The sequence below is a fragment of the Genypterus blacodes genome, unplaced genomic scaffold (genome assembly GCF_046128005.1).
Source record: "Genypterus blacodes isolate CSIRO-AG114 ecotype Tasmania unplaced genomic scaffold, CSIRO-AGI_Gbla_v1 ptg000122l_1, whole genome shotgun sequence".
Lineage (NCBI taxonomy): Eukaryota > Metazoa > Chordata > Actinopteri > Ophidiiformes > Ophidiidae > Genypterus > Genypterus blacodes.
In genome coordinates, this window is record NW_027466925.1 from 76,469 (window position 1) to 100,624 (window position 24,156).

The 24,156-nt window shown below is 45.4% G+C and overlaps 3 protein-coding genes across 7 annotated transcripts; 2 read left to right on the plus strand and 1 right to left on the minus strand.

Moving 5' to 3' along the window:
* Positions 1-246: 246 nt before the first annotated feature.
* On the plus strand, positions 247-12,499 carry intu (inturned planar cell polarity protein). Of its 2 annotated transcripts, none has more exons than XM_076162483.1 (17): positions 247-786; positions 2,457-3,058; positions 3,845-3,930; positions 6,319-6,528; positions 7,647-7,765; positions 7,899-7,988; positions 8,573-8,650; positions 8,951-9,134; positions 9,420-9,473; positions 9,573-9,635; positions 9,933-10,148; positions 10,301-10,393; positions 10,523-10,954; positions 11,038-11,129; positions 11,246-11,435; positions 11,529-11,668; positions 11,871-12,499. In XM_076162483.1, exons 1-17 carry the CDS (start codon positions 701-703, stop codon positions 11,980-11,982), a joined length of 2,847 nt encoding a protein of 948 aa, XP_076018598.1. In that variant the 5' UTR covers positions 247-700; the 3' UTR covers positions 11,983-12,499. The 2 variants fall into 2 exon arrangements, with proteins under 2 accessions (XP_076018598.1, XP_076018597.1); XM_076162482.1 differs by lacking the exon at positions 247-786 and adding an exon at positions 1,281-1,497.
* A 52-nt stretch (positions 12,500-12,551) lies between these two features.
* On the minus strand, positions 12,552-14,881 carry ino80b (INO80 complex subunit B). Of its 2 annotated transcripts, none has more exons than XM_076162487.1 (5): positions 14,459-14,881; positions 13,894-14,074; positions 13,524-13,684; positions 13,268-13,404; positions 12,552-13,156 (listed from the first exon to the last, which is right to left on the minus strand). In XM_076162487.1, the coding sequence occupies exons 1-5, from the start codon at positions 14,496-14,498 to the stop codon at positions 12,692-12,694; spliced, it is 984 nt and encodes a 327-aa protein (XP_076018602.1). In that variant the 5' UTR covers positions 14,499-14,881; the 3' UTR covers positions 12,552-12,691. The 2 variants fall into 2 exon arrangements, with proteins under 2 accessions (XP_076018602.1, XP_076018603.1); XM_076162488.1 differs by having other exon boundaries at positions 13,268-13,440; positions 14,459-14,560.
* aadat (aminoadipate aminotransferase) lies at positions 14,872-23,567 on the plus strand. Of its 3 annotated transcripts, none has more exons than XM_076162485.1 (14): positions 14,903-14,921; positions 15,445-15,516; positions 16,036-16,204; positions 17,957-18,089; positions 18,194-18,268; positions 18,755-18,964; positions 19,167-19,232; positions 19,449-19,531; positions 19,711-19,807; positions 20,572-20,633; positions 20,744-20,808; positions 21,571-21,677; positions 22,646-22,747; positions 22,882-23,567. In XM_076162485.1, the coding sequence occupies exons 2-14, from the start codon at positions 15,450-15,452 to the stop codon at positions 22,921-22,923; spliced, it is 1,278 nt and encodes a 425-aa protein (XP_076018600.1). In that variant the 5' UTR covers positions 14,903-14,921; positions 15,445-15,449; the 3' UTR covers positions 22,924-23,567. The 3 variants fall into 3 exon arrangements, with proteins under 3 accessions (XP_076018601.1, XP_076018600.1, XP_076018599.1); XM_076162484.1 differs by lacking the exon at positions 14,903-14,921 and adding an exon at positions 15,040-15,145; XM_076162486.1 differs by lacking the exon at positions 15,445-15,516 and having other exon boundaries at positions 14,872-14,921.
* Positions 23,568-24,156: the final 589 nt, after the last annotated feature.

Consider the following 24,156-nt stretch of genomic DNA (forward strand, 5'->3'; position numbering starts at 1 on the left):
CTCAGGTTGAACAACAAAATGTATGAACTGACTTATACATGCCCAAAAAGTTGGAGATGGCCAAACCTCACTGACGTCATTATGATGGAAAATAGCTAATTTCTAATATCATGAAGGTTTTTAGGCATCCAGGTTATGATATCCAATATTAATTTAGATTAATTTACCTTGATGACTATAGAGTACTAAATTACTCAAATTAAAATGTATTCTAAGATTGGAGGAATCCGTCAATCCCCCACATACACACACAGCAATATTTACAGAGCCAAGGATACACGTGGTTAGTAGTAAATCCAGATTTCTCCTCTTGTGTAATCCAGTGTTTTCACAAAAGTACGACTGTGGGCCTGTCTGCTGTGGTTTATGTTGTGTTGCCAGGAGTAGGCGGGGTTCATGCTCCACCTGCCAAGAGGACTGCAGAGAAGAATCCGCTCTGCTGGTCCGGACAAACCCTCAAACCCCTTCAAAGCACCGAGGGGTTCTCTCTGCTTCACGCCTTCTGTGTCAGCACCTACAGGGGAGGGTTTTTGGAGCAGGGTCCGCTCTTTGAGACGCAGATTAGACCGGTGACCACAGATTTAACACGGTTCATTAGAAAAAGAGGGAATTACGCCTAACTGACTCGGGACAACAACAAATCCACAATATTCGCCTAACCCACTGGCCGCTCTCGTCCCAGAGGAAACATGAAACACAAATGATGTTCAACACAGCTATAGATGGAGGTTCATTCTCTGACAATTTGGAGGACTTCGACTCTATTCGCAGCGTTCTCCTTTACAGGTCAGTGCGGGCTTCGCGTCATTCATTTGGCACAGCTCTAGAGCATGATTTGTCTAAGTTATGTGCGTCAGTTTGCCGAATTCCAGTGGGGATTTAAAAACCACGTGCAAGTAGGATGAAGAGGTGCAGTGATCCGCTCATTCTTAGGAAAACCCTGACACAGGATTTAAAACACACATATTGATATCTAAATTAGGCTTTCAGGGCTCCTTAACGTATACAATTACGTGATAAAATGTAGATTTTTGCAACACCGGTGTTATATATATCAACTTTGTTTTTGTAAACGGAGGTAATGTATGTATTTAATGTGATATCATATCATTTATACCTGCGTGGTTGTTGCATTATTAAATGCAGGGAGAGCGTCAAGCTGCCAAAAAGTAAAGAAACCACTGGGCTCGCGGAGCTTCTATGTCGTCAAGGGCAACGGCGCCGTCCACCAATCGCGTCTGGCGTTTGCGTGTCACGTGGTGCAAGCCGTACCTCTCGCGGACGCGTCCAACATGGCGAGAAAACACCTCGACTCGTCTCCGCGGTGTTCGAGCCTTTAAAGTGGCGTTTCGTGGATTTAAATCATTCAGAAACAAACCGAATGGCGAGCGCCAATTCCCGCCGCTGTGCCGAAACTCGTATTTCTTGCGGTAAAGCCGAAGAAGATGCCGACCGTGAGTCTACAGCATCGAGTTACGGCAGCTCCGACTACTCTGAGTAAGAACGTAACCGAGCACAAACAAACGAACAAACAAACACCAGAAAAGAGTAAAAATGTAAATTGCTGCAGTCAGTCTGTTAAAAGTTAAAAGTTGGCATCTTAAGGAGGAGAAGCAATAACTTGAAGCTTGAAAAGGCATTTCAGAGTTTCTAAGGCTAGACATATGGTAAATGTGGATAAATGATTTTGAATTTGTTTAGATATAAAGTCTAAATTGTATATTTCGTGACTATAGGCGCTTGTAAAAGGCAGGCTGGTGCTTAAAATGCTATTCCTAACCTGCTATCAGTCTAACTTAACCATAAACAGCCCCACTGACAATAAAATGAGCTTAGTGTGAACCTGGATTCTTGAGCTCATTTATTAAGCTATAACAGTCTAGAAGTGTTTGTCTGGTAACATTAAATGCTTGTAAAAGGCAGAAGGGGAGCAGCTGTGCCAGAGAGGGAGTGACTCCTCCATCTCCTCCCCTGTGCTTTTCATAGCTTTTGGGGGGGGGGGGGAATGTTTTCAATTTAGCAGCTTAACCTTCATAAATAATTGTATGTTTCTTGCCGTCTGTCCTCTGTGAATTTATAGACGTCATGTCAAAGCCGACCGCAGGTTCCGCAAAAAGGTTTTAAATGAAAGACTGCAGATGAAATAACTGCGCACATGAGCCCAGTTTGTAAAGATAGCAGCTTGTGTGTGAAAGAATGGTCAGTAGATACCATTTTGTCCTCTGTTGCTTTCATTTACTTTCATAGTTCCATATTTTTGCTTTGCGTAATATTTGATCAAAGTCTTAGGGATGGATGATATGTTGTCTCAGATCAGATATAATCAATAATCTGGGCAAGGAGAGGCCTTAAAAAATCAGTAGAACTATCGAATCACACAATTTATCTGTAAGACCAAGAAAACTCCAAATCCATCTGTCAAGAGGCGTCTTACATATGTTTGTGTTCTCTCCTAGTGACTTGGAACCAGAGTGGCTGGATGACATTCAGAAGAACGGCGAGCTCTTCTACCTGGAGCTGAGTGAGGGCGAGGAGGAAGTCGCGTTGGCCCACGCTAATATCAGTCAAGGTGTATCCACCAATCATGTTCGCTTCAGTGAAAAAGAGGCAGAGATCATCACGGAGCAAAAGAAGAAACAGCGCAGTGGTTCACGGACCAAAGGAGAACCCACTTTGAAGAGGCTGGCCAGGATCCTGAGGAGGAGACGGCGCTCGTCTCAGCACAGGGGAGGGAAGGATGGGGGTAAAGATGCCTCCACCTTATCATCAGCCCCGGCTTCCATCTTGAAGAACCAGACAGGACAACGGCAGGGTGTGACTGTGCAGCAGCAGCAGCTGAAGGAAGTGTGTGTCTACCTCAACCCTAAGCGTCTAGCAGGCTCGTCAAGCCCAGTCTCTGACAGGGGGGGGCTGCTGGAGGCTCTGCTGGGGGTGGTGCACCGACCGTCCTGGAGCAGAGGACAGGGAGACCTGAGCGTGGTCAGACAGGAGGAGAGGCTGAGCGTTCACGGGTTGGTTCCCAACAGCCCAGCCATCAAATGTGGCCAGATCCTGATAGGTGAGACCAGAATCCAAACTAACTGCTGCTGCTTTCTACACTGATGTATCAACACATATGTGATAACATATGATAAGAGGGTATTCCCTGTTAGATACATTCTGGATCTGAATTCAGAAAATAAATTGATCCCAACTACTCAAAAACTCTCAGCAATGTTGTACACTCCTCAGTTTTTGTTATAATCTAGTAAAACCATGATAACTTATTGACTCAAAAGAAAAGATCCTTGTGTTGTAAATGTGTGTAGAAAGCTCCTTATTTGAGCCGTAGAGTGACTGGAGAGCACAAATCTGCTTTGGTAGAGACGTAGAGATTGAGTTGAATGTTCTTTCATTCTTCAAGTATGGCTGTAGTGATTGGCTCTTATCTGGGCCGATCGGCGGACAGCTCCTACCAGCAGACGGAGGGAGGAATGCCAATAGTGCTCCGCCACAAATGACTGCCCGCATAAGTTACTGTTTAAAGAGGCTTTTATGCAGCACTGCGACATGCTTAAACAATTAGAGCGGTTAAATACCTGGAATACTTCTGTTATGGTGGCAGACACTGGACACTGAACTGGACAACACAGTCAACAAGGGTTCATTCATTGTTCGATCCAGAGAACAATAACCAGCATTTCGACAGAACTCCAACTTCTTTCCATGACTGTTCAGACTTTCTTGTCTACAGTCTGCGCTGCTACACGCTTGTTAAACATTTAATAATAGTGTTTCTGATTGAATCGTCCATTTCACTCATGTCTGCTTCTGAAATGTTTTGCGTGTGTGTTTGTGTTTGAAGGCGACGTCCTCGTAGCTGTGGATGATGTGGACGTCACCTCAGAGAACATAGAGAGGGTTCTCTCCTGCATCCCCGGACCAACACAGGTGCGTGTGCGTGTGTGTGTGAACCATAATTAATGCACCACCTCTTATTTGTACCTATGGTCGTCTTTTGCTACACACAACAAAGGTCTTTCTTTAATCCAGGGATGTTTCCAAATCCAATTAGCCTCCTAAACCCACAAGGTAGCTCTAGTTTTCAAACTCTTGGCTTGTCATGAATGGAAAACTAGGACAATACAGATGTAGAGATGAAGAGTGAGTACATTGGTTCTACTCAGCGACTGAAATGTGTCCAGAAAGAACCAGTGAGCCAACCAATTAGAAAACCATCAGTGACTCAGTAATGATCCTTTGATTAGCAGCTACAGCGTCTTCACTCTGTGCCTCAGTCTTTTGCATTTTCACTCACGAGCAAGACATGAAAACAAAAAAGCAGGACTTTGTAAATGACAGAGTAAAGACGAGTTTGATGGTGATGGCGGTGGATGGAGCGGACTGCGGTGTGACTCTTTTTTCAGTGTCACAGGAAGCCGGCAGTTATGCTGCGGGGTTGAGAGCACAGCTGATTAGAAGATGCTGCCGGAAACTAAATTACATTGTAGGGAAAGAGAGAGAGAGAGAGAGAGATTTCTTTGGAAAAATACAAGTTTCCTCAGGACCTGAACAATTTGAAATAGAGTTGTCATGCTGAAAGAATGATTGTTTGTGCCTATGTGTGTGCAGTAGGGCATGCTTGGTGTGTGTGTGTGTGTGTTTGTAGGGTGGTTTTCTGTGTGCCAGATGGAACGTAGACTGTAGTGATTATGTGTAGAGGTACAAATATTAGTATTAAGGTCAGTCTAGCATAGTCTTTTCTAACCCTGATGGCTAAATAACCTACAGTCTGTGCGTGCGTGTGTGTGTGTATGTGTGTGTGTGTATCCGTGCGGTAGTGCGAAATGACTGACATCAACAGAGTGGAATTCCAGAGAGAACACACTCCAGTCTAACCACATCCTTATTATTTACGGCGAGAGAAAGAGCTGCAGTTTGCCCACTCGGCCTTGTTGCCCAGCGATTCCCTAAATTCAAGCTTTACCCTTTTTGAGAAACACTTTTCAGTTTGTCACTTTTCTCCAGATTGCCTCGTCGCCTTCACAGTATCGAGGGCCGAGTCGGGGGCCGGCCAGAGTTGCCGGTTGAAAGGCGCATCAAATGATTTCACTGCAACTCCGGCTCTTCTTTAATAATAGCTCTTAAAACTGGTTAAAATAGGCGCGGAGCCCAGATGTAGGCGCCTCGCTGGGGAAAGCGGGTGGCCTGTGGTCGGGTGCTGACAGGCCCAGGAGGCTTCTGGGAGTGATCAGCGGATTAGAATAATAGAGTTCTGACATTTTTCGGCATACGATAATGTTCTTGAACATACTCGTTAGGCTCCTCACAGTCTAGGGTTAAGGAAACACAGAATATTCACCTTTTGGGAAGGTAATGCTGTGGTTAGGAGCTCAATTCCCCCTTGGGAGGTCATCCACTCAAGAAACTACATGTGTAGAATATGTATGTGGACATGCTGCATTCATTAAATGCCATATTTTAATTCTGTTTCTAGTCAAACATTAACCGTACTGGATGTAATCTAATGTAGCCTTCCTGTGAAATACTCCTGCAGATGGAGAGTTGCCGCTTGAGTGTGTGTGTGTGTGTGTGTGTGTGTGTGTGTGTGTGTGTGTTTCCATGTGCGTGTATGTCAGATTTCCAATGAGGCGGCGTTTCACTTTTCCACTGTGACTTTCTATGAATGGCCGAGCGAAACACAGCACAGTGGAACGGAAAGGAAAGGAAAGGAAAGGAGAGGAAAGGAAAGGAAAAGCACGACACGCTCGAGAGAATGGGAGCAGATCGGCTGTCTGTTGTCCTGCCACTGCTTTTTGTTTTTTCGTCTGGCTGTGGTTTGGGTTAGTTTAGTCATATACACACACACAAACACACAAACACACACACAGATCCCTTTTATTTGTTATGCAGTGGTTAGCCCTGAAAGTCGGTGTCCCTTTCTCTCCAGTCCTCATCCTGTAATCGTCGTTCTACCTTCTCCTGAGTAACGATCAGAAATTCACACAACGCACAATCACTAGTGTCCCAAAAATGGATATCGATCAATAACGATCACAGCTCAAGTCGCTGGCCACGTTCAATCACGGGCACAGTGACTCCCTGGCTCATTGTTCGCAACCAACTGTAATGAGATTCTGTGGCGGGAACATAATGGGCAGACTGAGGATGACAATGTTCTAGTTGGAAAACAGGATTGAGTCTTTTGCCGAATCCTCTGTTTTGTACCCTGCTTTTGATTACATTTCTATTTTCTCTCCTTTTCCATTCCTCCTATATCCTTTCCTGGATCTCTGTCCCGTCTCTCCCTCTGCTCTTCGTCCTCTCCTCCTCCTCCAGGTGAGGCTGACCTTGGAGACGGCGGCTCCGGCCCAGGGCGTTGACGGCTGTGACCCTTCGCACAGAGCCAAAGCCTCTCCGCCGGTCAGCCAGCTGGTGCGTTTGCTGTGGGGCGAAGACACAGCCGAGCTCCAGATGTCTATAGGTCACATCCCTCACGTGGTCATGTATCTGTCCCTGAAACTGGACTCTGCGTCGCCACAGGAGGAGGTTAGTTCCGAGGAAACTTTGGCTCTGATTCAGCTGAACTACTGCTCTGGCCGGCTTCCAGCGCCTGTGGGTGCCGCTAACAGAAACCAGAAAGGAGAGGAGGGAGCGCTTTTCCTGTCAATAAACGATTCCTCCATTTCAATGATAAATGATAAATGAGATTCACCCCAGGGTTTCTTTGGTTTGCACAAGCCCCTTGGACCCGTGCCAGGTGTGCTGTGTTCTATCCCATAGAGCGGGACTCTTGTACTGAAGTGTTAATCCCAAAATGTATTTTTCATGCTCTGCGGGGCAAAGTCCTCCCTGTGGAGGCCTAATGGTGGGTTGATGTTTTCTTTATGGTTGTACTTCATGAATCTGCAGTTCCTTTTTCCGCGAAACGGAGATCCGAGTGTTTTTTTTATTTTCTCGTGACCGAAAAGCCAGTGAAGACGGGAGTACGGCTTGTCTGGAGCCACAGAAGCCAGCGGTTGGTTTTGTAAATGGTGCAGTGCCGTGCAGGAACCCACTAAACTCGGACTTTGATTTTTTTTTCGTCCTTTGATTGTAGGGTAGCAGAGAACCGGAGAGGCTCAGTTGTGTTTTTTAGTTTTAGCTGTGTGAGGATTTTGTGATCAGAGCATTTTTCTGCTCCTATATACACACTGCAGAGAGTGAACGCAGTCGGCCTGTACACGGTTCTGACCCCGAGGTGAATATCTTCCATAGGCAGTTGCTTGGGTCTTTGTTCTGGTTGCCAAGACTATAAGAGCCCATTCATTCAGGGTTCTTCTCCCTTCACCCACCGCCCCGCTGCTCGCCCCTGCATCCTTCAAAAGCTGCCAGCGTGTGGGGAGGAATACTAATATATCAAACAATAACCAGAATCTGCCCTCAGCACTCTCCCCTCTCACTGTCTGTGCTGTTTTCCCAGATAACTTTTGTCCTTAGTGTTAAAACACTGTGTAGCGGTTAAGAGCATCAACAAGCAGGAAGCAAGAAAACCTTATATAAACTGTGCAAATATGGAACACACACACACACGCTTGTTTTTCCCGAACCACTGCATTCCACACACAGTTCGGCATAGAATTATAAGACCAAAATGTGTGTGTTTAAGTGTGTGTATGTGCCCGCAGGAGGAGATCCTGTATCAGTACCCAGTGTCTGAAGCATCCGTCCAGCTGAAAGGAGTGAGGGGGATCTTCCTCACGCTGTGTGACATGCTGGAGAACGTCACAGGGGGGCGCATCATCAGGTAGCTGAATCCACGGCAATTATCATTTTTGAGGATGAGGTAGTCACGGAAACTGACCCTTATGACATCACAAAGGTTTCACTTACTTCTCCTCCCTCTGCTTTTTGCCTGTTCTTGTCTTTTTCTCCCTCAGTTCATCTCTCCTACTGGGGAAACATCTGGTCCATGTGGGCTACTGGAAAGAAAGCAACAACCTGTTGGTCATCGGTCTGCCTGCAGAGAGGTGCACACACACACACACACACACACACACGGATTATTATGATGCCAGATGGTAGCTCAGCAGCATTTCTTTATTTGAGCTGCAGCTCGTGCCGGCCAGGACGCCGTTAAGAGATCATCATCAATTATACTGGAGATTACATCGCTCCCATATGGAAAAAGATCCAACTGAAGGTTTTCACGGTACCACCTGATGTACATTCGAAGCCAAAATACACTGCTGCAACAAAGATCAACATGACTCACGGTTTTGGTAAACGCTTTGCTCAGGTTCAAAGTGTGGATTCAAGAAAAGAGAAAAGATATTTAAGAGCATAATCTGTTAAAGGAATTGTCTCTGGACTCTTCACCCTAAAACGGTTGCTGAGCAGAGTACCATCCTAGCAACCAACCTGACATGACATGTTGGTCAGTCTCATTCATGATTAAATATTCACAGATAATCCTCTGGGTTCACCCACATACAGGAAAACGCTTCCCTCTCGCCGCCTTTGGCCTCTACTCCAAATATTTGATAAGCAGTAGACCTGGAGAGGCTGGGCTTCATCCAGGTCTACTGTGTGACATATTTCCATTCCCCTCCAGGGTTCCATTGCTGTGCCTGCAGACGGTGGTGGGAGACGTAGTCCGGACACTAAAAGTGATGTACGGCTCCCTGGACAGGTTAGTCGGTGTAATTTTCCTCCGGGCCTGCTGAGCCGGGGCTTCAGCTTTCACTCAGATTTTATGCCTCGGGCGAAATATAGTGCAGTATAAATACTTTGTTACATCACATCAAAGCAGAGAGCGATTCCCAGCTGGTTTTTACTCAAAGTATTCATTGTCTCATGCTCTATCCGCTCTCCTCTGCTACATACACGTGTTTCCCTTCTTTCTCTCTTCCTGATATTTATGCATCTCCTTTATTCTTTTTACAACTTCTGCGTACCGTTATGACACCCAGCTTCTTTGTGTCCTCCCCAGTGCGTTCTGTAAGGCCGATCACGCGCCAAGATTGGACCACTTCTTCTGCCTGTTCTTCCAGCAGCTCATCCAGCCGTCTCGCTTGACAGAAGGCTTCCCCGTGCCGCCCCTCGACGTCTCCGGGACCCTTTTCCTCGATGGACTCCCAGCAGTCCGGTGGCTCACGCTGCCCCCGGAAATCAAGGCATGTTTCTGTCTCCATGTGTGGGAAAGATCAGGGGTTAAATGTGTTTTTGTCATGTCATAAATACAACAATAGACTGTTGCTGTTAATTGCTGTAGGTGAGGTTGAAGTTGGTGTTTTGTTGCCCTCTAGTGTCCCATTTTAAACATGACACATTGTGTCACGCAGAGTTCTGATCAAGTCAAAGAGAATCTAGACAGTGTGCACATACTATAGTTTAACACATTTAGTGGTTTTGTCATGCTGTATATCAACATTTTTTATTTTGTTGTTGCCTTCCCACAGTTGGAGGTGGACACTGTTCTCTCTGATTTTGAGTCGTCTGACTTTGGGGAAATGGTGAGACTTGAAAATATCAAATAAAATTCTTTAGAGGCTTTAGTTAAAGAGTAAATCATTTCCCACTGGCCCGTCCTTCTGCCCTCTTATGTCTTGCAGTCAGAGGACTTTTTTGGCTTGAGGCGTCTGTATGTAATTCTCGGCTCCTGTCTGTTCTACAAGGTGAGTGTCACAGTCCAAACAAACACGTACAGCTCCCCCTCCCCAGACTAAATTGTTTACAGAAGATGGCCTTTCACACGCGATAACATTATGAGCCCGTTCACCGGCTCAGTGACAGATCATCCACCTGACTACTCTGCTTAAATATTAACAGAGGAGGAAAGGAGGATGTGAGTTCAATTGGTTGAAGTAGCCAAAAGGTCAAAGCACTACATCTATTCTGCTCTGTTTCACCCCATTGTAGTTTTTCATACGTGTTCACATTATGTCACTAATTCAAACACATCCCCTTCCCAGTCCTACCTGATCGCCAACCACCTGCCGAAAGAGGACCTGCTGGACGTGTGCCTGTACTGCCAGCACTACTGCCTGCTGCCGCTGGCGTCCGAGCAGCGAGTCGGTCAGCTGGTCATCTGGAGAGAAGTGTTTCCCCGGCAGAGAGCTCAGAACGGAAGCGCGGCACCCGGCTACGTCCAGCCACACGGGCGACACTTCCTCCTCATAGTGGGACTGGTAAGGAGGAAAAGGACACAAAGGACAGTGATGTAATGGTTGTTGACGCGGATCAGTCTTTTACTTTGGGTGCATTTATTAAGGTGGTGGTTTACAGCAATTCTATTCTAGTCAAGTCTATTGTACAAATAATATGTTTCTTTCCCCTCTAGAGACACTTCATGCAGTGTGTGCTGTTGGAAGCTGGTGGCTGCGCCTCACCTGCTCTGGGCTCTCCAGGACCAGATTGTGTTTACGTAGATCAGGTGAATTTTGTCTCTTCATTGTTCAGTCCAAACATATTAAATAGTTTCTATCTCCTGTAGCGTGCTTTTGTGTGACACACATCTACTGATCATCATAAATAAAGCTTGTTTCTGAACCTGACCTCTCAGGTGAAGGCCACCCTGCTGCAGCTGGAGGGGTTGGAAGCAGGTATAGAGGAGCGTCTGAACGCTCCTCCAGCTCCCTGCCTGTCCTGTGCCGACTGGTTCCTCCCAGCTGCCACGGCCCGCGACCGTCTGGACAGCCTGGCCTCCTCCTCCCCGGTCCTCAGCAAGCTGGCCGGAGCGGTTAAAAGCTCCGCCTCAGGATCCAGGGGCCGGAGCCTGTTTGGGGAGAGGGCTCGGCGACCCAGCCCCCAGAGGAGCCTGTCAGACAGTGGGAGCGAGGGACAGATGGATGCGGGGTCGGGTTCTGGCTCGTCAACAGCTCCAGGCCTTAGTCCACATTCCACACCGGACTCTGCAAGGAAGCTGGGGGTGCGGCGGGACTCGCTAGGATCCGGAGGGTCCGATGGGAGTGGAGGCAGCGGAAGCCACTTTAAAGTACAGTTCTGCACACATTGTAGTGTTACAATAGTGTTTTAAATTAAATGTGCCTGAGATTTGACTTGATGTGTTGACATCAGATTCCCAGGATGAGGCATCCCAACCCATTTTACCTGGGGACCCTGAAGAAGACTCTGACTGAGAGGGAGACAGAGATGTACAACACCATGAAGTAGGTGCTGGGGGAAAATCCTACATCCCTTTGTCTGTGTTTGTTCACCAAAAGCTCTTTCAAAAGGAATTATTATTAAAACGTCACTGTAAGTCTAATCTCTCTGCTTGTTGAAGACTAACAACCGGTGCTGAGAACACGCTGTTCCACTACGTTATGATGGAAACCGTACAGGGGATCTTCATCGCTCCAACACACAGAGAAGTGGCTCAGCTCAGCGGCTCCATACACCCTCAGCTCATCCGCAACTTCCACCACTGCTGCCTCTCCATACGGGCGGCATTCCAGCAGAGCCTCCCGCCCAGGGTGGGACAAGATATCCTCCCACATTAATGAATATGTTCTTCCAGTCTGACCCAATCACATGAAACCACAAATGTCTGATGTTCTGTCCTCCAGGGCCGTCGGGCAGGAGATAGACCCCAGAACGGTCGGGGTCTGGGTCCGGTCAAGGAACACGGCGTACTGTTCCAGTGTAAACCAGAGAACTGGACCGACCAGAGGAAACCTGCTCCCACTATGACTTACTGGGTTATAGGGTGGGTTTCTGCTTTCATGCACTCACCTCAATGTTTTTTCCCCACATTATTCAGGAGGCATATTAAAAGCCACTATGTCTTTGTGAAGCATTAGACTAAGACTTATTTAACACTAAATGAATGTTTGGGATGGATCAGGAGTGAAATCTCGACTGTGACGTTCTCCAGTCCCAATCTAATCCATGTTACTCTCATCCTTCAGACGGATGCTCCTGGAACCCGTCCCTCAGGAGTTCTACGTGTGTTTCCATGACTCTGTGGCAGAGGTTCCTGTGGAGATGGCCTTCAGACTCTCATTCGGCCTGGACTTGTGACGTTTCATCGGCTCACAAACTCCCTGATCTCTCAGAGCGTTAAAGCCATTCTCAGGCTAGGAGCTCAAACTTTGGTGCTTGTAAACATATGGGAGGAAATGTAGGGAAACAGGGTTGGAATCTTACAATGTGCCTCCATTTTACAGATGACTTTCCACAGATAAGAGCGTAGTGTGACCAGTCTTTTAAGTAGCGATGAGCAAATCCACGGCCAACATCTGGCCTCAACTTCAAACCAAACCGTTCCTGTGTCTTGTTGTTCAGCCAGATAAGCCTTTTCACAACAGAGTTATGAGTGAGTGTATCTTTCTGTGTGTGCATGTGTGTGTGTGTGTGTGATAACCGGTCAATCGGTAAATACCTCAGAAACCTGTTTAGGCCAGATGTTGATATGTCAAGGAGTATATTGGTATTATACTAAATTGTGTGGAGTGGGGGGGCAATTTGTCTGCTACCTAATTTAAGATGTACAGTTTTATATGGAAATGGATTTGTTATAAAAAAAAATGAACATGGAAGCAATTAACAACACTTTCCTTTGTATGGTTTCTCATTAAGTTTGAGGTTGACAATTTACATTACATTATAAACAATAGGCAGCCCAAGTTCAAAACCAACATATATTGATTCACTGACACCCACTTACTGTATGACGTTTAATTTCATAAATACAGTAAATCAGCGGCGTAGACAAAATATTTGTCAAAGTTCATGCTGCACTTTGGACGAGGAGCAGATTCCTCTTGTAACACTCCAGGCTGCAGAGGGGAACCCCGGTCTGGGAGCAGGAGTACCTCTTCATGTTGGTGCACCCATCCACTCCGCAGCTCACGGGGGCCGGTAGCGGAGGACGAGGGGGTGCCGGGGCCGGAGCGGGGACCCCTGTGGGGAAGGAGATGGTCTTGCCCAGCGCGTTGTCGCTGTATCGCACCGTGGGACACTGGTTCAGCTTGGACTTCTTCTCCTTCATGCTTTTGATCTTTGCTTTGCTGGTTTTGGTCAGCCTCTCGATGGTCTGGTTTTTGCTATCTTCAGCCTTCTTGGCGGCCTGCAGTCTCCTCTTGCGGGCTCGCTCCTCCCTCTTCTGCATCATCTCGACGGTCATCTCCTTCTCCTTGTAGCCCATAGGTAGCTCCAGGAGAGGCTGGCTCTGCTGTTTGTGCAGCAAGGCTTTCTGGAGAGAAGCATTAACAACAACAAAAAGCAGTCATACATTTAAGTTGGCATTCGGCTATTTGCTTGTATTACAACACTGTTTGAGCATATTTTCCTGCTTCTTCCTCACCTGTCTGGCTGTGAGTAGAGACTCGTCAATCTCCTTCTTTAGCTCTCCATTGTCATCAAGCTCTCCTTTCTCCAGAGCATCCAGCCACCTCTCTTCTTCATCTACAGGCCCACCGAGCATGGAGTCTGAGTCCATGTCTGGCATAGGGGATGTGGCCAGGTTACTGTCTTCATCTGACATACAACAAGACCCAAATCTCAATGATTTGTCTGCCGCCCATATTTCGCTACATGAAAAATAAATAAACATAACTCACCAAGCCAGGCCCGATACTGCTCCAGTGGCACAGAGGGCTCCTCATCGTCATCTTCGTCGTCATCCTCATCATCATCGTCGTCGTCGTCATTGTTGTTATCAATGATCATCAGCGGGGAGGGAGGACAGGCCACCCCGGGGTGCACAGTGAAGGTGGGCACACTGGAGGCAGAGGGCAGAGAGAAACCGTACTAAGTGACAACGTATCCTCCGGTCAGAGGACATATATGAATCTGAACAGCTACAAGAGCCTGTACGACTACAAGTGAGACAGAGACCAGACAGACACCTGTGTGTTAAAGCAAAGTTTCACATGTAATGGTAACAACGGGCCATCTTCACACCAGGCCAACATCCACATCCTGTCTCACCTCTTAGTGCCCAGCGTTTGACCTCCAAGTTTGATCTTGAGTCTGAGCTGCGGAGGAGGTCGGGGAACCACCACAGGCTCTGGCTCCAGGGCCTCCGGAAAGCTGTGGTGTTTCCGCTTGTGCTTCTTGTGTTTTTTGTGCTTTCTCTTGTGAATGCTGTGCAGTCCAGAGCTGCCTTCACCTACAGAGGGCACGGGAAAAGTCATTAAGTATTCATATTTTCATTTTTACTTCCTGCAAATAATCCTCCACAGCTGTGATAACATCATGTGCAGTACATCAGCTTATGGCGTCCTGTATAAGGGTGGTGAGACGCCATTTCGTTCTTCAATACGTTAGGTAATAGGTAATAGATGTACTCAAAATGATTTTTGTGATTAAAACCTGATGCAGAACAGCAAGGTAAGCGCTTTTTAAATAAAATATTGGCCGCATATTATCATCATTGGTCTCCTGTGGTGCAAATAAGGTCTATGAGTTAAACACTGTTTGAAAAACACTGATAATAACAATAAAAGTCAAGATTGCAAAGTTACAAATGTTGCAAAGGCGGGTGCACACTTACTGAGAAACCTGGGGTGAATCATGTCTTTCCTTTTGCCCATCGGATCGACGACAGTGTTTACACCAGGAACACACAACCAATATGCAGCATCGCGTAACAGAAAACTCAACTTCTAATGGAATCTAGGTTAGTGTGCGTGCGAGAATGAGGCATGTTTACAACCTGAACCATATTTAGTAAGCACGTTAACTCTCTAGCTAGCGGTTATGCGCTCCTCCATATTTGACGGAGACGTTAAATGCGACATTTGGTATCATTCAACAGAAACAAACGGCTCGAACAGACGACCAATTTCACAACAAACAAATTCCCGCTACAACATTCTGCAGCACACTGGGGTTAGCGAGCTAAGCTAATAATACGGAAGTCCCCCTTCGTCATTTCCGGTAAGAAATACTAAACATGCTTAACTCCCCTGCTGTCATAAATTGAACAAAAACGACGGGAAAGACATATTTCTTTTGTGAGTTTTTGTTGTGTTCAGAAATAATACACGATATTATATTATTGTACCTGTACGATATGGCGTGTTTTTATTTGGTATTTTGCTGCCTGGGTAATGTGGTTCTCGGATGTTCCACCGGAGCCTGACCAATGGCCGCTGTAATGCGTTTAGGAATACATTGCCCACAAGCCCCCGGGCAACTACGGTGCGGAGACGGTTAAGGTCGTTTACAATTCAGCCAGGTGGACCCAAAGCACCGCCGAGTAGTATTTATTCACCATGTCTTCCATGTTCCCGTGGCGTGTGCAATATGTGTCTTTCCTTGCTCGCTTTAACCAAGTTTAGTGTTAGTTAGTTTCACCTGGAATATATGTGACGTAATAACACCTTGCATTCTGTTAGCCTGCTAGCTAGCATGAACTCACTTGATTTGACTTGTGTTGACATGGCAAATGGCTTCCACATTTGAAGTTGAGCAGCAGGTGTAAACTGGTCTGACGTGTTTTGTTTGAGAGAAGCTGATGAGTTGTAATATCCGCAGGAGCCATGAATTACGCTCGGTTTTTGACAGCGGTCAGCGCGGCTAGAAAGCCTTCACCTATCAGGATGCTGAGTGAGTAACTCCGGCCATCATGTTTGCTTCAAGAAAACAAACACACGCACGCACGCAGAAGTTTGTTTGGCTGATTACGAAGTCATCATTCCCGTTTGAACCATTATTTTCATTCTTGTTAAAAGTCCATAAAAAGTAAAGCCTTGAGAAACAGAAAATGGGAAACTTTCTCATCAGAAGCTAGAACCAGGCGACTGACAAGTGATTGAAATATTAGAACAGTTTTTTTGTTTGCTGTTTGCTTATGTTTTATTCATCTCATCTATTTTTTATTGTGAGTAGTAATGCATTCTATTGTAATTTGCATCCATTCCTTACCAAAATTGACTAAATAACTTTGCCACATATGTTTCACAACTTCTAACCTTGAATGCCTTTGAAGAAGAACCTGCAGAAAATGAAGAACAGGCAGTTCAGAGGGCGCTCTTCTTCTTCTGTTACGTGAACGGCAGCTGCCCCTTCATTAGCCTGTGAAACCAGTCATCATCCTCTCCTCTCTCTGTCTCTTCCCATATGAAGCCGAGCTGCAGCAGCGGTCGCCTCCTTCTTTGATCTCTTTGGCCGGAGGAGCGCCGAACCCCAACACCTTTCCTTTCCTGTCCACATCCATCAAGGTGAAGAATGGACAAACCATAACGTTTGATGAGACTGTGATGAAGAGGGCCTTACAGTACTCTGCCTCCAATGGGTAAGCGAGGGAGACAATCCCAAATTTAAGGACTTGAGACTTGCTTGGCCTTGACTCGGTATTCATGACTTGAGACATGAGACTTGAGGATAAAGAAGAAGAAACTTTATTGGGTCAAATCACATGCGTACACGTCACCATGCAAACAAGTAAATCTGAAATTTGTCTTGCGTGCCCTTCTTACACACACACACACACACACACACACACACACACACACACACACACACACACGCATTACAGAAGCATACGGGACTCAAACCGACCCTCTGGTTCCCAAGCCCCTATGGACTGAGCTACTGCCGCAGGGTTATGGATCCCACAGCAGTTCTTGGCAAGACCTACCAAAGAATTTATAGTTTCCCCACTGTCAGTCAAGATAGCTAAAGTCTCCACACACAACCTAGAGTCTACAGTCCAGAGGGACACTGCCCCCCGATCTGTCCCCCAATATTTACACCACACTAAAGGTCCTTCTCATGATGGCCGTGTCTACTGCTGCTCATTCCCAGCACTCCCAGAACCGCATGCAAGAGATGCAATTGAAAGAATTGGCAATAATGAACATTCACAATGGCTTTGAATTGCACCCAGAGCGACTTCTTAGGGCATCTGACGCATCTGGGACAAGGAGGGTCAATCTAAGATACTAACATAAGATGCTGTTTGTTTATTATACTGTTTTTGAGGCAAAATGTTCTTTTATTTTGCTGTGGCACGGTGCCTCTTTAATGTGGAATTTCCTATGCTTCCACTTGTGACTTGCTTGACCTATAGCAGGTACTCCGCTTGACTTGTTTGAGACTTTACGGTTAAGACTCAAGACTTCGTCCTGACTTGGTCTTGACTTGCACACGTGACGTTCGCCCACCTTTGATGGGCATGAATAGTCATTGAAATTCACAGACTGTTTTGTCAGCCTTTGTTCCATTTGAAACAAGATGCAAGACATCATTTTACCAGCCACATGGTTTGAAGAAATAAAAAAGAACCCTTTTCTCTCGAACATCAAGCTCTGTGTATAATCGTTGGTTTCTTTGGTGACTTTTTCTTTTTCATTCTTTAACGTGCATGCCAAATGTTTTGAGAAGAGTGAAGAGACCTGCTGTTTCCAGGGGTTGCACACAAATCAAAGGTGTGGATGAAAGTAAAGGTGTCAGCGTTCTTCTGGCTTCAGAACCCAATGCCATGAAAAGACTCAAATCTGATGTTTCATGATAAAGTAAGGATCTCTGAGACCCCCCCCCCCCCCCCCCCCCCAACCATTTTCTGCTGTATTCTGTGTGATTCAGCCCTAGTATGATGGCATATGAAGCTGTACATACGTAGATGGAATGGACATCACTCAATCTTTATACCGTAGCTGAGCTGCATCAGAATAATTGACCGAAGCTACAAAGCACAGCCGCCATCATTCTATAGTCCTGTTATCTATTTATGGCTGCCTAAGTAAACTTTACGAGCTCAGGTCCATGATTAGTCACGTGCCAGTTCTCATTGTGTTTGACTACTTGAATGATAAGAGGTCATAAACCAATAGAGAAGTTTGAAACTCAAACCAAATCAAACAAACCTACAGAATTTCATTGATGCGATCACTGTAGTTTGGTATTTTCTGGTGGAAATGTTTTCTGTATGTCGCACATATAAAAGCTTTCATTAACTCTGTATACAATATTGTGATTACAACACCTATGTCTGTACTCTGTTTTGCATGAAGTCCTAACAGGTCTCATCCCTGTGCATCCGTAGACTCCCCGAGCTGCTGACATGGATGAAGAAGCTGCAGAAGAGCCTGCACGATCCGCCCACAGCCAGCTACAGCTCTGACAAAGGCCAGATGGAGATGTGTGTGACCACAGGGAGCCAGGAGGGGCTCTGCAAGGTACCAAACCAGCAGCTGGTACACACACGGTGCTGCCCCTTTCGCTCTCACACACGGCGAGTCATTTTTCCCTCATCCGCTGTGTTCTGCGTTTTGTCTCTTAGGTGTTTGAGATGCTGGTTAACCCTGGAGACAATGTTCTGCTGGATGAACCCACGTACCCAGGAACGCTAGCAGCAGTGAGAGCATTTCTCACCTCACCTTACCTCATATCACATATCATATCACCACACACACACTCTTAGGAAATAATCCATCTTCAAAGGGATATTGTTCCCTCGCTGAATGAGATCTGGGGAATGAAATAATAATAATAATAAAGTGTCTTAACAGCCCAATCATTACAAATTGAGCTGCATTCTTATTATTCAAATGGAACTGAAAGAACCGAAACATTGGGATGCTTGTTTTCACATAAAAAAAGAAGAGAATTTACTTCACAAGAAGAAGATAGCTAAGTATATACACTGATAACCTCACCACACTGCCTTCCTCATGACTCACTGGCCCAGTTTTCATTAGAAAATGCAAATTCACGTCCTCAGGTTATGATCGGGCCCAAAACTACACGTCTGATTTTCCCCCTTTGCCTGTAGTGATTTGTGCTCCCTCTGTTATGCTTCCCTCAGTCTCTCCTTCTCCGTGTTCTCTCGTTTCATTTACAGCTCCAGCCTCTCGGTTGTAATTTAATCAACGTTGCCAGCGATCAGCACGGTATGATACCTGCGGCCCTGAAGGAGGTTTTGTCACGGTGGGACCCATCAGAGGTCCACAGCCCCGGAAGCACCGCCCCCAGGATCCTGTACACCATCCCCAATGGAGGAAACCCCACCGGCGCCTCCATGCCGGCTCACAGGAAGCAGGAAGTGTACGAGGTGCGAGGTGTGCAGCGGGATTTTAGAAAACAAAGGCGTTAACTGCATGAAATCTGATGTAACTTTAGCAGCAGCAAGCACACTCACACACACCTGTGAGTTTATACGAGCGCTCCTCATCAGATTCATGCAGAGCACTCAGTGTTTTAATTAGAATTCTCTCACTAATTCACTTTCTATTAACCTCTTTTCTCTGTAATAGCTGGCCAGGCAGTACGACATGCTCGTCATCGAGGATGATCCGTACTATTTCCTGCAGTTTGAAAAGGTAACAAAGGGTTCCATTACCCCCACTGTCTGTCATTTGAGTCTACATAAGAGACACAAGCATTGTCTGACATATTAGCTTGTTTTTTTTCCATTGATTTTCTAACTGAACTCTTTATTATCTATTATGGAGCTGAGAAAAAAGTATTAAAGACCTTCCATGGAGAATAGGACCCAGTTTCAGCTCTCTCATGTTTAAAGCTGCTTCGTTTGACAGCCATGGGCCCCCACGTTTCTCTCCATGGATGTGGACGGAAGGGTGATCAGGACAGACTCCTTCTCAAAGATCCTGTCTTCAGGGTGAGTGTCTCAATCTGTGCAGGTTTTTGCTCTTAAATCCCAGGAGACGGGCACTGCCTTTTACTAGTCAGTGTGTGTAAACAGGTTGTGCTGCCAGCCCAGTGTTTTTCCCATTTCCAAGAACAATTTAATTTGCTGGTGTTATTGCCAATAAAGTGCAGTTGTTGGTTTGGTTTCAGGCTGAGGATGGGTTTTCTGACCGGTCCCAAGCCGCTGGTGGACAGGGTGGTGCTGCACATCCAGGCCTCCACAATGCACACAAGTACCTTCACACAGGTGAACAAACACACTCTGTATGGTGCCACGTCAACGCCTGTTGCATGACTGGTTTGCGTGTAAACAGCTTGTGGTGTCGTGCAGGGAGCTAAAAAATGTAAACAAAGTACATGAAACTTGAGACTGTTTGTTTGAAGTTACTCGTGTAAGGGGACAGGGAGTGTAGAATGTGTTTATAGTTTGGGTTCAAAATGATGGATACAGTTACTGAATTAGGCTTTTCTAACTCTTTACTTATTAGACTGCATATCTTCTCAAATCTCAAGTATCTGTCTGTATTAGAGAGATGGAGAGAAACACTTTAGTTCTGCTCTGTCTACCAGAGGTGCAGCGTTTTCTCTGCGATACTCGTGCCAGCTGATGTTGCCACCTTTCTCACACACACACAAGCTCTGCCGCAGCACACTGATTACAGAGACGGTGTGTAGTCATGTGAAAGCCTCTGGACTCTTAAGCCTAATAACGTGCTGTGGCCTGTCTGGATTACCAGCAGCTGCAGCTGTTTAATAAGAAGAAAAAGGGAGGAATTAATCAGGATCTGCATTCTAACAGATCTTCTCTGACTGAATCTTCATTTCTGGCTTTCCTCTATAAATCTGTAATCTATCTAGTCTGCATAATTAAGACATCAACACATCAGACATATAGATGCTCTGTAATAAATAGGAAAAGGAGTGGGATGCTTTCAGTTTCCATTAGATGTATAAAACAATAAACAGGCAGGGTGTTACATTAGATGATGTCTTGCTCGTCTCCTGTTTCAGCTCATGGTGTCTCAACTGCTGCATAATTGGGGCCAAGATGGCTTCCTGCATCACATCGACGGGTAAGCACTTCCATGTTGTATGTGCCACAGTTAGCTCCCTTTACGAAGTACATCACAGCAGACTCTCCTGCAGCAGTGTGTGACATTGTTTGCTAACGTTCCTCTTATAGGGTGATTGAGTTTTATTCGAAACAACGCGACGCCATGATCAGCTCTGCAAACAAGTGGCTCAAAGGTTTGTAGGCTCCCATAAGAACCCATGGGAGATAAATGTATCATTTAAGGTGTCGGCCATAGATTTGATTTGATTGTATATATAAAAAACACAGCTAATTATGACTGAATATATCCCATCTTTTAGCCTTAATTTGCTCTTATACATAAAGATACATTTGAAAGTCTCTGAAGTAAACAAAGTAAAACATACTGATGGTATATTGTGTTTCAGCCGTCTAGATATTCAGATTAGATTATAGATGTGATATTTGAGATTATATATAATGTTATTGATCCTTTGCAGGAAATTCTTTTGTTACAGCAGTGCAGTTGGAAAATACACGCACTAAATATTTAAATATTGTATTTACATTCAGACTCTGCGAGATATCATAGTGTGCATATTCAAAACTACGTAGTTACAACGAATCTAGATAAAAACAATACATGTAAACATGGACTGTGTATTCTTTTGTGAATGGGTGGGCAGAGGTCAGAAGTAGAACAAATAAGGCTTGGTGAAGTGAACATGATGTCAACTTTGATTACATATTAACATATGATCTATCACTAAACAACAAAACTGGATTAGTCAGTTTTTCTTACTGTGTGTGTGTGTGTGTGTGTGTGTGTGTGTGTGTGTGTGTGTGTGTGTGTGTGTGTGTGTGTGTGTGTGTGTGTGTGTGTGTGTGTGTGTGTGTGTGTGTGTGTGTGTGTGTGTGTGTGTGTGTGTGTGTGTGTGTGTGTGTGTGTGTGTGTGTGTGTGTGTGTGTGTGTGTAGATGTTGCTGAGTGGCACAGCCCATCAGCAGGCATGTTCCTCTGGATCAAACTTAAGGGCATATCAGACACCCATCAGCTCATTATGGAAAAGGCGCTGGAGAAAGAGGTCAGAACACACAAACACATTTTTATTACAACAAAGGTGGCTGGATGAATGATGTGGAACAGAACTCGTTGTAATAACGTTGCAGGTTGATGCCCCCCTGAATGTGTTTGCTGCTCTCCTTCACTCTGTGTGTGTGTGTGTGTGTGAGCGAATGTTGTGCCCTAGGGTGAGGCCGTTGTGGCTGAGCTGAATGTAGGATGGCTCTTCTGTAGCGGCCATTGTGCGGAGCTGCGAGTGGGTTCAGCAGCGCAGTGTTTTCTCTCCCCCACACACACACACACACACACACACACACACACACACACACACACACACACACACACACACACACACACACACAAACAAACTCTGGAATTCTGCTTGCGATTAGCTGATTAGTCAGTGTGAAAAGGCACAGTCGGCCTTTACCGCATATCTGCGGCCTGGATATTTAAAAACCTCCTCAGAGCAGATAGTAAAGTCTCCTCCTCTCTGGCCTTTCTTCTCTTCTCACAGTGGAGCATGAACAGCACCGCAGATCTGAAATGAAATCACAAATAGAATTCCTGCCTGTGCTTCATCTTAATATCATTTAAAGCTGCAATATTTGCCCTCTGGTTTCTGAATATTACGTTCCCTAGACTGACTGGAGACGAGACGACAAAGGAGCGACAAAAGGGTTTCCAATAGAAATACTTAGAGATATTAAAAGTTATTGATTTAACATAAAGTGTAAATGGGATGCCCGCTTAGTAATACTTAGTAGTGCTGACATTGCATAGATATGTATAGACTTTCTCAATGTGTGTGAGCTTTTTGCGGAGCAGAAGTTGACACAGTCCAGTCTCACCAGCAACATCAAGAACCGCTCAGCCTCTCTCCAGCCTGGGATTTACCTCCGTTCCACGCAAGGCTTTGTTCAAATGTAACCTTAGTCATTTACAATTGTAGGTAGAACAAGTCTGAAGAAATGTGCCGTGTGTTTAAAGGTGCTGCTGGTTCCTGGAGGCGTGTTTATGATCAACAGTCAAGACCCGTGCCCCTATGTCAGAGCAGCGTTCTCTCTCTCCACACCAGAGCAGATTGATGAGGTAAAAAACTGCATGCGCCTAAATAAACACACACACACACACACACACACACACACACACACACACACACACACACACACACACACACACACACAGTACTTATCTGACCTGATCTTTGTCCTCTTTTTCAACAGGCCTTTCGAAGACTCTCCTTACTCATCAAAGATGCTTTGTGATGACGGGGTAGCAATGAAGATTGAGTTTCGCTATCAGTGTGATATTTAATTTCTTGATGCTATGCAATTTCTAGAATATGTTTTTAAATGAGCTTTGGCATTTCCAACAATCTGTCCCACCCAGACAACTAATGATCCTCACAAGCACATTTGAACGAAGGAGATAATAATGCTGGAAATGCAATATTTGACCTCCTGGTTGTTTGATCTGTCACTATTGTATACGAAGATGATGTCGTGAAAAGAAATGAATGACGTTTTTAAGGATTGTGATTTTATTTTTTTGAGTGATGTTTCAATCTGTGCCTAGTAAGAGAGACGACCTTAACATGTGACCTCACCCACTTTCTCATCACTGTGTTAATATGTAGAATTTTAAACGGCGTATAAGTTCTTAGAAGTGTTTGTCGCGGAAACATTCAACCATGAAGGTGACTAAGCCCAGAGTGACAGCCTTGTCCTCCTGCATTATGGATTTTGTCTGTGTGGTGTTTGTTCCTACTACTTTGTACTTTTGTATAGTTAAACCTACACCGATCTGAACACTCAAATCGTATGGAAATTGGCAATATTTCTGTGAATACTGTACACCGCAATTTTACTCGATCTCCTACCTCAAGTTTCATTAAAGGTACGATCAACTAGTTGCTTTCTTTCTTTGAATCTCAGTATTTTCACATCCAGGCGACACCTACAGCATATGAGCACAGACCAAAACAGATGCTTTCCTGGAATTCTCCATTGTTCCTGCACACCACTACCGCTGGACCATTATTGACAAAGCCGTTGACTCTTTGACCTTGGCGCCACAGGAACGTCTGAAGTTGACTCTGAAACACGACTGCAGCTGTTGATTATCAGCTCTGGCACGCAGGCAGCCCAGATAACCCTCCCTCCCTCTGTCTGTGTTTGGAGGCATATTTGTTCTCCTTTTTCTCCGCCTGCAGCTTTCCACCTTTAAAAATACACACCACTGATTCATCAAATAAAGGGTAAATTGTGCAGAGTAGAGTGCTGTGTGTTACGACGTGGGGAAACTAGCAGAGTGTGTTTCCACTTAAACAGTGTGGTGTTCAGTGATAATCAATCCAAAAAGAATCTATTTTGGCCACAGCACAATTAACTGTTGTCTCTTGATGCAGTGGTGCTTGAAAGGTTCCAATGGTTACACCACAGAATTAAACACCCTCACACTCTTTGTAGTGATGGGACGCTGCAGGAAAAAGCAACAGA

Bases quoted from the DNA above. Each gene is read 5' to 3' on its own strand.
- intu (XM_076162482.1), top strand. From the start codon at position 1,382: ATGGCGAGCGCCAATTCCCGCCGCTGTGCCGAAACTCGTATTTCTTGC. The intron at 8,651-8,950 runs GTTAGTCGGTGT...TGTCCTCCCCAG, and splicing joins ATGTACGGCTCCCTGGACAG to TGCGTTCTGTAAGGCCGATC. The intron at 10,149-10,300 runs GTAAGGAGGAAA...TTTCCCCTCTAG, and splicing joins TCCTCCTCATAGTGGGACTG to AGACACTTCATGCAGTGTGT.
- aadat (XM_076162485.1), top strand. From the start codon at position 15,450: ATGAATTACGCTCGGTTTTTGACAGCGGTCAGCGCGGCTAGAAAGCCT. The intron at 15,517-16,035 runs GTGAGTAACTCC...TCCCATATGAAG, and splicing joins TTCACCTATCAGGATGCTGA to CCGAGCTGCAGCAGCGGTCG. The intron at 18,090-18,193 runs GTACCAAACCAG...TTTGTCTCTTAG, and splicing joins GCCAGGAGGGGCTCTGCAAG to GTGTTTGAGATGCTGGTTAA.
- ino80b (XM_076162488.1), bottom strand. From the start codon at position 14,498: ATGGGCAAAAGGAAAGACATGATTCACCCCAGGTTTCTCA. The intron at 14,075-14,458 runs GTAAGTGTGCAC...TGCCCTCTGTAG, and splicing joins GATTCACCCCAGGTTTCTCA to GTGAAGGCAGCTCTGGACTG. The intron at 13,441-13,523 runs GTGAGTTATGTT...GTTGTATGTCAG, and splicing joins GCAGTATCGGGCCTGGCTTG to ATGAAGACAGTAACCTGGCC.